Source organism: Haliotis rufescens, unplaced genomic scaffold (genome assembly GCF_023055435.1).
Source record: "Haliotis rufescens isolate VD_foot unplaced genomic scaffold, xgHalRufe1.0.p SCAF_2, whole genome shotgun sequence".
Classification (NCBI taxonomy): Eukaryota; Metazoa; Mollusca; class Gastropoda; order Lepetellida; family Haliotidae; genus Haliotis; species Haliotis rufescens.
In genome coordinates, this window is record NW_025963890.1 from 39,681,613 (window position 1) to 39,692,436 (window position 10,824).

Genomic DNA, 10,824 nt, shown 5'->3' on the forward strand with positions numbered 1-10,824 from the left:
TTAAAATATGATGAAGCAAGAACATACTGTGCCCATTCCTTTCTTAAGGATGAATCAGTTTCCATCACAGGAAATTATAATTACCGTATTCGACGTAATATGCGCCCACAGTGAAATTTTCTAATATATAGGGTAGTGAACAATCCCAATTAGCACCCCTTCCGATTGATCAATGTACACAAGACTCATTTATTCGTGTATAATACGCAATCGTGTGTAATATGCACCCTTAATTTTGGGAGATTAAATTCTGGAAAAATATATCTGTTGTATATAAACATTTCAGGCTGTCAGTATAAACCACGAAATTTACGATCTTTCAACTCTATTGTTTTTCACCAAAATAATATTCTAAATATAGCCCCCTAATTCTAATTTTGAGAGCGCCCTAGGCGCTTATTACGTCGAATGCGGTAATCACTATACTAATGACATCACATGATATGAACTAATTCTGTAATGGATATAAATATAAAAATAATGTCATCAAAATTGTTAAAAAATCATCACAAGTGAATCATGGCACTGTTTGTCACTGGTGCACAAAACACTTCAATATACTAGCAGTGACATAAACAAGACTAAATCTATACTCAAAGGCCAAGTAACAGATCATGTTCTTATTCTTATTTTTTTAAACCGTGTGTATAAAACAAATGTCTTCTCCTTTGAAAATTGATAGACTGATGTTTGGCCTTTTTAGATTGAAATTTAGAAAAAATTCAAAAGTTATTTTATGATTCCCCATTATAGATTGTAAGAAAATATAACAAAAATATTCTTGACACAATGCATCAAACTACAATGGTCTGTCTTGACAAGTGATTGTTTTGTGTACACAGCAGTTTGAAGTTTACGCAATCTGTAAGAACATATGTTTTATCTTAACTTTTATAAACTTTCAGATGTCACTATATTGATATGATCCGTTTCTTTTGCCTTTGAGTATATTACCTCTTCTCACTCACTCACACATCCACAGCCCATGGGCCTGCTGCTCCGTAACATACACCAGATTGAACATAGTCTAAAATGCAGGTTGCTGGTCTATAGAATGGACATTAGGTACGCATATAAGGCACTCCACTATCTCGACTAAACACTTAAATAAAAGCACTGTTAAGGTGAGCAACAAGAAGATTGTCATCCTCGTCGAAGTCCAAACTATCGGCCCCTCTTTGGTCACCTATGGACAACAACACAGACTGAACAACCTCCCGTCTAGTTGTCAAACAACAACTCACATTTTTGGATCTTTCCCTGGTTTTCCCACTGGAATTCCCACAGAGCATGATTGTCGTGCTCAGTGACATACACTGTTTTGGAGCTGGGTTTGAAATGAAGGTTGCTGGTTCTCTTGAATGGACATTTGATTCTCTTCTGGGGCTGGCCTCCCTCACAGCTGAAAACCTCAATAAACCCACTGCCCCAGTGAGCTACCAGGAGGTTGTTGTCTGCGTCGAAGTCCAGTCCGTCTGCACCTCCTTCGTGGTCACCTGACATAAAGCTATCAATTAGACATTGTACATCACATAGATGATGTTCTCACGAGCTGGGTCATCATAGTGTAGTGTAAGGGAGGTAACTTGAGTAACCATACATGTACGGGCACAAGCTCGTTCCCAGCGTGTGACACCTTCGTTACACTCTGGGTCACATCGCTGCCGTCAGTGTGAAAGCGGCCATTACAAGAAACTTAAAATTTGCCCTAAATCAACAAATGTTTGGTTTGTTATTGGAATTTCACATAAATGCTTCTCTGCATGACCCTAATTGAATTGACAATGTTATCTTTGCATCCCATGGGACTCACAGAGGAAATTATTTGGATCCAACCTCAATTTTTAGGGATATACGATATAATATTTTGCGGCCAGAAAATCCCTGATTTACAAACATTTGAGGATTGATAAATAGGTTCTGAGCCTCTAGGAATTGTGAAATAGTGAAATCTTTTGTAGTGGACTTGACATCAGGCATATTCAGAAAAACTTGAGTCAGTTGAGCAAATTGTTTCACTGTAAAATAAGAGGGATCTGTGACCTTTGGAAAAGGGACAAACTTGAGCAACGATCAAGTACCTGCAGATTGTTGCTTGGATCGGAAGTGATGGATTGGCTGATCAAGCTCGGTGAATTGGTTGATAGTGTGTCATCATATCCCACGACGTGGATCATTGCATATAATTTAAATCACTGGATTGTCTGGCCCAGATTTGATCATTTACAAGCTCCCGCCATACAGCTGGAATACTGCTGAGTGTGGGGGATCAACAAACATGCTACAGGGAGGAGCATCATCTATTACCTGACAGTCGTCCCCAGATGGTTTTGTTGTTGACCTTGCCCGGCTCCACGATGTCATAGCTCCACAGCAACTTGGTCGGGGTCTCAGCCACGATCAGCTTCTTGGGGCGGCCATCATCTGTGTGCAGGATGGCGATGCCGTTGGGAAAACGAATACCTGTGTCCACTCGGACAACTTGACCACTGGTCAGCATGCAGTACACTGACCCAAATGCCTCCTGTAACGTAGGTAAACATCATTAACATGGCAGTAGTACAGGGTAGATAAGTGAGTGAGTGAGTGAGTGAGTTGGATTTAACGCTGCTTTTAACATTATTTCAGTTATATCGCGGCGTGTCAGCTTAATGTGGGAGGAAAGCCCGAAGTGATGCAGATCTTAGACGTTTACCACTTCGGTGAAACCCACGAACACGGGTATGGTGCTGACAAACCTAGAAAAATAATCGGGGCGAATCGGGATTCGAACCCACAATCATAGGTTTCTGGCATGCCCAAGGGATGCAACTCTGCACAGCAAATCGCAGCGCCTTAGACGACTGGGCCACCCGTGCCCCCGGGGTAGATAAGTCATTGGTAAATGTCATTGATATCTGTACTGTTGAAGACATGGGACACTGGAATTTTGCTTCTTCACATAGTAGTGAAAATACACAGAGTAAGGGAGGGTGCAAAGTTTCCAAAAAATATATTAAATGGTTTCCGAGTTAGGCTCCGGAAACAAATGCTACACATATTTTAGTCCACATTGTTGCAATGGAAACACCAACAATATTTTTTTAGAAATACCAAAACATCAAAAGGCACCTGTTCAGCATGTGTTTGATAGATATTCAATGTCTCATAATAAAACATGAAACAGTTTCCAAGTTATGCTCCGTAAACGACACGTGACGGACAGCAACTATTTCTATATTCCCCTCCCACTTCGTGGTGGAGGATAATAATTTCCAGGTCTTCTCATTACATCTACCGTATTCAACATAATAAGCGCCCAGGGCGCTCTCAAAATTAGAACAAGTATTTGTCACAGAGTGACGAAATATCCCCCGCCTGTACACCATAGTACCAAATATGAAGACAATCCAGCGATTAGTTCTTGAGATATTGTGGCAACACCGTTTTCCAACTCCAAAAACAGATTTGCCTGCTGTGACCTTGAAAATGGGGTCAAGGTCACCAAATCTGACAGGTGTATGCGGTGTCTGTATATACACTATAGTTCCAAATATGAAGACAATCCAGCGATTAGTTCTTGAGATATCGCAGCAACACCGTTTTCTAACTCCAAAAGCAGATTTGCCTGCTGTGACCTTGACAATGGGGTCAAGGTCACCAAAACCGACTGGTGTCTGCGGTGTCTGTATATACACCATAGTTCCAAATATGAAGACAATCCAGTGTTTAGTTCTTGAGATATCGCGGCAACACCGTTTTCCAACTCCAAAAGCAGATTTGCCTGCTGTGACCTTGAAAATGGGATCAAGGTCACCAAAACCGACTGGTGTCTGCGGAGTCTGTTTATACACCATAGTTCCAAATATGAAGACAATCCAGTGTTTAGTTCTTGAGATATCGCGGCAACACCGTTTTCCAACTCTAAAAGCAGATTTGTCTGCTGTGACCTTGAAAATGGGATCAAGGTCACCAAAACCGACTGGTGTCTGCGGAGTCTGTATATACACCATAGTTCCAAATATGAAGACAATCCAGTGTTTAGTTCTTGAGATATCGCGGCAACACCGTTTTCCAACTCCAAAAGCAGATTTGCCTGCTGTGACCTTGAAAATGGGATCAAGGTCACCAAAACCGACTGGTGTCTGCGGAGTCTGTTTATACACTATAGTTCCAAATATGAAGACAATCCAGTGTTTAGTTCTTGAGATATCGCGGCAACACCGTTTTCCAACTCTAAAAGCAGATTTGTCTGCTGTGACCTTGAAAATGGGATCAAGGTCACCAAAACCGACTGGTGTCTGCGGAGTCTGTATATACACCATAGTTCCAAATATGAAGACAATCCAGTGTTTAGTTCTTGAGATATCCCGGCAACACCGTTTTCCAACTCTAAAAGCAGATTTGTCTGCTGTGACCTTGAAAATGGGATCAAGGTCACCAAAACCGACTGGTGTCTGCGGAGTCTGTATATACACCATAGTTCCAAATATGAAGACAATCCAGTGTTTAGTTCTTGAGATATCGCGGCAAGAAACAGGTGGGACGTACGGACGTACGTACGGACGGTCGTGAATACTATATCCCCCGCTTCGCGCTTTCGCGCGGCGGGGGATAAATAGGGGGCTCTTATTAGAATATAATTTTAGTGAAAAAGAAAACAGAGTTGAAAGATCAGAAATGTTGTGGTTTATGCTGACAGCCTGAAATGATACAAAAGAAAAGTCTGTACCTATTATACAAAGTCAAATACGGTATATCTATATCAACATGAATTGGGAATTCTTAATTCCAATTTGGGGAGTATGCAGACATTTAGTGCAGACACACGGCTGAATAGCCTGTTTGTTTGTTTATTTGTTTGTTTGTTGTTTAACGCCACACTCAGCAATAATCCAGCTATATGAAGGTGGTCTGTAAATAATCAAGTCTGGACGATACAATCCAGTGATTGACATCATGAGCATTGATCCACACAATTGGGATATGATGACATGCATCAACCAAGTCAGCATGCCTGATCACCCCAATCCTGTTAGTCGCCTCTTATGACAAGCATAGTCGCCTTTTACGGCAAGCATTGGCTGCTGAAGACCTGTTCTGCCCCGGATCTTCTCGGGTTAAATAGCCTCTGAGTGGTCTAGATAACGCCCTGGTCTGTCACTGACATCACACAAACCTCCATTGATCTTGTGTAAGGAGCTGGAGCTATCTCCCCTGCAGGCGCCGTCACCCACAGTGCCCCCTGGTAGTCAAATATGCAGTCATTACAGCCCTGCATGGGACGTCCCTCACTGTCCTGACGGCACACCTGCAGCATCAATAGTTTCATACGTCAAATCATTTGACTTGTGTTTCATAACATACATCTTACTAAATAGAGCTATTCTGCTTCTAGTGAGTGAGTGAGTGAGTTGGGTTTAACGCCGCTTTTAACATTATTCCAGTTATATCACGGCGTGTCAGCTTAAAGGGCAAGTTCACACGGAAATGAACCAATTTTTCTTGTACTTTTTCCACATTAAAAGTGTTAACAAACAAGTGTCATAGACAAAAATATAAAAACATCATATTTAATTAACATATTTTTTGCATTAAAACGATTTATATTTTTCACATTTACCAAGTGTTCTATTTCCATAACAAAAACACCATGGCTTATGCCCCTTGCAATATGACGTCATTGGTGCCAATTGATAAACATTATGATGTCATCATGCTTTGTTAGAGCCGCTTCACGTGGTGTAGGTACAGTTTTGTGATTCTAGCGTCTCAGATGCCAGCCAGAATTGTGTTATGCTGAGTCACCACTGCGCCGGAGTGTGTCGTAGACCATGTTGTTTTACCGCAAACTGGTCCTTGATATCTTTTGCGTGGAGAATAGACAGGGACCCAGTTGAATTGGCACCAATTACGTCATAATCTAAGGGGGATAACTCAGGCCTATTTCGCTCGTAAAACGAAGGCCTCATAACGGCATATCATTTTAACACTATTGTGAGCTTCCTACTTTCACTGTGAAAGAAATGAGTGTATATTTTCAAACACAGATACTAACTAATTCTAAAATTGCGTTTTGTTTAGAAAAAGAAAGAAAGTGATTTTTGCGTGTACACTTCCCCTTTAATGTTGGAGGAAAGCCTGAAGTGATGCAGGTCTCAGACGATTACCACTTCAGTGAAACCCACGAGCACAGGGATGGTGCTGACAAACCTAGAAACATAATCGGGGCGAACCGGGATTCGAACCCCCATTCATAGGTTTCTGGCTTGTCCAGGGACGCAACTCTGCACAGCGAACAATCAATTCTGGGGCATGGGTGAAACACTGCCTGGAATAATCTGACTTCAAGTTTGGATCTGGTACAGGCAAACCATACTTACACACAGACAAAGATGCAGTTCATCTGACAAAGCGCTTCCACCTTCCCACAATGCTAAAGTAAAGTCCGCATTAAACACTACTAAAAAATGTTTAGGACACCCTCCCCTGATTCTTTCATGTTATTATAGCTAATCTGTCATGCCATGGCAGAGTTACCATAGTAATATGAAAGAATCTGACAGGGGGGGGGTCCTTAACATTTTTTAGTAGTATTTAATGCGGACTAGACAAAGTGCTATAAAGAACATGTTGATACTTTAGCATTGTGGGAAGGTGGACGCGCTTTGTCAGATGAACTGCATCTTTGTCTGTGTGTTTCTTTTGTTTCAGTGGTATTCTGTAAATCTTGAAATTAACATGAGCGTGAATTAAATGCGAAAAAGGCGAGTGGTCTTTGCTTGCATTACTTAACTTCGCATTTATGTCTCCAAATGACTATCAACAATAAGACGGCCTCACTGCACATTTCGGATAGCGGAAATACCAATTTGAATATAAACACAAACACTGAGCAGCAGTTGTAACAAGTATATACCAATGTCATTCAAAGAATAGGAATTACACAATAGGCATCTGGTGAGTTATCACTGCTGGGGTCAAGAGTTCTACCCACTTGTGTCAAAGCTTGTTCACACCTTCTCCGTATACCAACTGTTGTTGGTTCAGTTATTTTATTGCCTTTGAACTTCCTTAATGCCATTCAACAGAGTAAACATATAAACTGTGTGTTGTTTTTAGGAAAACACGGTTCATTTGTTTTTGTCGAAGTGCTCTTCTCAGTGCTAATAAGCTGTGGTTTTGTGTTTGATTGGATTAAGGTAAGGATGTGTATCATTCCACTGGGGATGGGGTGGGGGGAGTCGCATTGATATTGAATCACATTTTTGGCTAGGGTTCAGCAGTTGTATTAATTTGGAGACGCATTAATTTCAAGATTTACAGTATGTGCTGGTAATGGTAAATAACACAACACACACATACCTGCGTCATCTGTCCATCCTGAGTGACTTTGATGATGCCATGTCTCATATCCGCGATCCACAGGTTCCCTTCCTTGTCACACTGACACCCTGCGGGGACGCCGCCCTCCCCCTCCACCACCGGCTCACACAACACAGCCACCTACACACAAACAAATCAATATCTTAATTCTAGTGCCCTGAAAACATTAAACTTACATCATACATTATTATGATCATTATTTATTTACTGAAATATATACTGTATTGGACGTAATAAGCGCCCAGGGTGCTCTCAAAATTAGAAATAGGGGGCTCTTATTAAAATATAATTTTGGTGAAAAAAAACAGAGTTGAAAGATCGTAAATTTCATGGTTTATGCTAACAACCTGAAATGAAACAAAAGAAAAGTCTGTGTGTATAATGCACGACAGATATTTTTTTCCAGAATTTAATTGCCCATAATTAAAGGTGCATATAACACACGAGTGCGCATTGTACACGAACAAATAAGTCCTGTGTACATTGATCAATCGGAAGGGATGCTAATTGGGATTGTTCACTGGTTAATATATTAGCAAATATCGACATGGGTGCTTATTAGAGCGGGGCGCTTATTACGTTGAATACAGTATAATATATGTGTGTTTGTGTGTGTGTGTGTGTGTGTGTGTGTGTGTAAGGCTCAGTGACGTGCATGACTAAGCTCAGCTTAGTTTATAGTTATGATTAGGCTCAAACGTAAACATATTTTTTGTTCCTTATTACTCATGAGGTTCAAATTTATCAATTCATTATAATCTATCATATATATACTTAACACTTACTCTTGGGTACTGCATAATCATAAGATTGAACTTGCTTCCAAATACTGTTTTTACAGCATTGTTAAGAAACTACTTTCCAAAATCAAATTTTATTTTTGCACCAGATTCCAACATTTCGCACACATGCCATGCTGTTCAGCTGTTCATAGTGTGCCAGATTCGAATGGTAACCCAGCTGTGGTTACCATGGTCCATTTCTTCATACTTTGAGGTGAGGTGAAATGGGGTTTAACTTTGTGTCCAAGATTATTGCACTTATATAGTGACATGTTTGTGTGTGTGTCTGCTTGTACTAGTCCGGACTGATGCCGATTTGTAGTGCTAGCTCACTGAGATACCATGCTGCAGTTTAACATGGACACCCCACTCAGACACAGTATACTGATTCCGAGCTGACCAGTCCTTGTTTTAGCCCCTTAATGCCCAGCCAGACAGGGTAACAACAAGTACAATCTTTTAACGTCTTTTGGTATGACACGACCAGGGATCGAACCCCGGACCTTCAACTCTCCAGGCGGACGCTCTACCAGTAGACCACGGAGACGCTTCATACTTTGAGGTACGAGGCAAGGCCAAAGGGGTCACATGGTGCACAAGAGTAAAGTTTACTTTCATGCATTAGAAAAAAGTTGTGATAAACAATAATAGTTTTTCAACTGGCATTACCTAGGTTTCAAGGAAATCAGAAGATTCACTTCATGCAGGCCTCTATTATTTATTTCTCTCCATGACCATTCTTTATCATACTCTAGATGCAGATAGGGTACTGTCAACATGGTCAATGGGTTTCAGGGTTACTTGAGGTCAAAATGTAGTAAAGAGTTTACATCCAGATGGAAGGTGGAATACTCAAGTCAGAAATACATATTGAGAACAAGTTCAGGCATGTGTAAAACCTAAATGTTATGGGACGTAACACGAAACTCATGTTACCTTTATTTGGTCAAAACTGTCTTAAATGATTAATTTAGTCCAGTAGAATACAACATATAGATACATAATCAGCTGATCAGGTATTATGTGGATATTTTATTTAAATATGGACCAACATGTGTATTTCAATAAATCATGTTTGGATGCCAAATTATTGTTTGTAAGTATCTTGTGATATATTGACTGAAAAACTCGTGGCAGAGGAGGCGTGGCAAAGATAAGTAAACAAACAGACACCTGTTTAGTTTTCAAGTCCACTTTCAATACTTGTCCAGCGAATTTTCCATCTTTCTCTACTTCTGGAGCCACCATAAAAAAGTTCCCGTTCTTGTCAAACACTGGCCCTTCAGCGCCGAGCAAGCCATCTACAATTTTCGAAAATTGCGGCTCCACTACAACTACTTCCGGGTTTTCCGCCATTTTTATTGTCGCGAATAGAATAAACTGGGACTTCAACTGGTATGCGGAAACTGTTAAAGCGCATTGTTAAAACGTGTGCTCAACGACAGTATTAAGAAATCCACTGGTTACGCCGTTTGTACGTATTGTTTTATTTAATTAATAAAGATATGATATTAATTCAATTAGATATACAATGAATGAAAGGATATCAATAAAAAAAAAAGGCGGGCACGTGGAACTGTCTTAATTCTTAATTCAAATTATTGTCTATACAATCAAACGGGTATACGGTTTATGAAAACAAAACAAATGTTGTAATATTACTAATTTATTTTTCCGAATTATAACAACCCTTCAGATAATGAGCTGTTTTGATTATCACCAACACGGTTAGAAATAACCGAGTTAATAAATATCGTATGTGCAAATATCTCTTCACTCGCCCCAGTTTGTTTACGTGATCCGAACGGCATTGTCGACGTCACACTTGAGCCAACGTCATAGCTTGCTCTCGCTCGGGAAATACAAGAATTCTGACACCCGTTTCTTAAAATCAAAATGACACACATTTTCATATAATGATTTGTATTTATGAAAAGTTACGAAATGTCGCAATCCAATATATTTTTTGTCTCTTTTACTAAGAAGAAACATATTTCATCATTGTAACATAATTGTATGTATACTAGTATATTATTTGGCAGAAGGGAACTCTCACAAAGGGTTTGCTGTATATACAAGGGCGTGTATCCTTATGTTGACACGTTTGTTTGTTGTTTTACGCCGCACTCAGCAATATCCAAGCTATATGACGCCGGTCTGTAAATAATCGAGTCTGGACCAGACAATCCAGTGATTGATATCATGAGCATCGATCCACGCATCAACCAAGTCAGCGAGCCTGACCACCTGATCCCGCTATATACTGTCAGTGAGGTTGACCAAATATCTGTCAGTCTCCTTCGAACCAACATAACGGTTTATTACCAAAACTGAATTCACATACAACCGAAAATGTTACAAGTAGAAACCTGGGACACTCTGTTTAGTTATTTACCACCATTATTGCATGTACTATCTGCAGACATGACCGCAAACAACATATATGACAGGTTGACCATATCTTGAAAACACGGTCAATAATGTTGTTTATATAGTGGCCGCATACATTGTAGCAGTACCAGAAATCATTTACCATGTCGGATGTTTTATTTACACCAGGAATGTCATTATGCCCGACGTTACAGACGTTTATAAGTTTTTTAGAGTGTGGCATCTGTGTTTTTCAAACATCTCCTTTTCATCTTTCCCAAAATTATTTCAACCTCAGCAAAAGCAC

The 10,824-nt window shown here is 40.1% G+C and overlaps 1 protein-coding gene across 1 annotated transcript; it reads right to left on the bottom strand.

Annotated features, from left to right (window-relative positions):
* Positions 1-287: 287 nt before the first annotated feature.
* LOC124114819 (diisopropyl-fluorophosphatase-like) lies at positions 288-9,532 on the bottom strand. The gene is made up of 5 exons (XM_046475600.2): positions 9,321-9,532; positions 7,345-7,485; positions 5,159-5,290; positions 2,308-2,524; positions 288-1,496 (listed from the first exon to the last, which is right to left on the bottom strand). The coding sequence occupies exons 1-5, from the start codon at positions 9,501-9,503 to the stop codon at positions 1,222-1,224; spliced, it is 948 nt and encodes a 315-aa protein (XP_046331556.2). The 5' UTR covers positions 9,504-9,532; the 3' UTR covers positions 288-1,221.
* Positions 9,533-10,824: the final 1,292 nt, after the last annotated feature.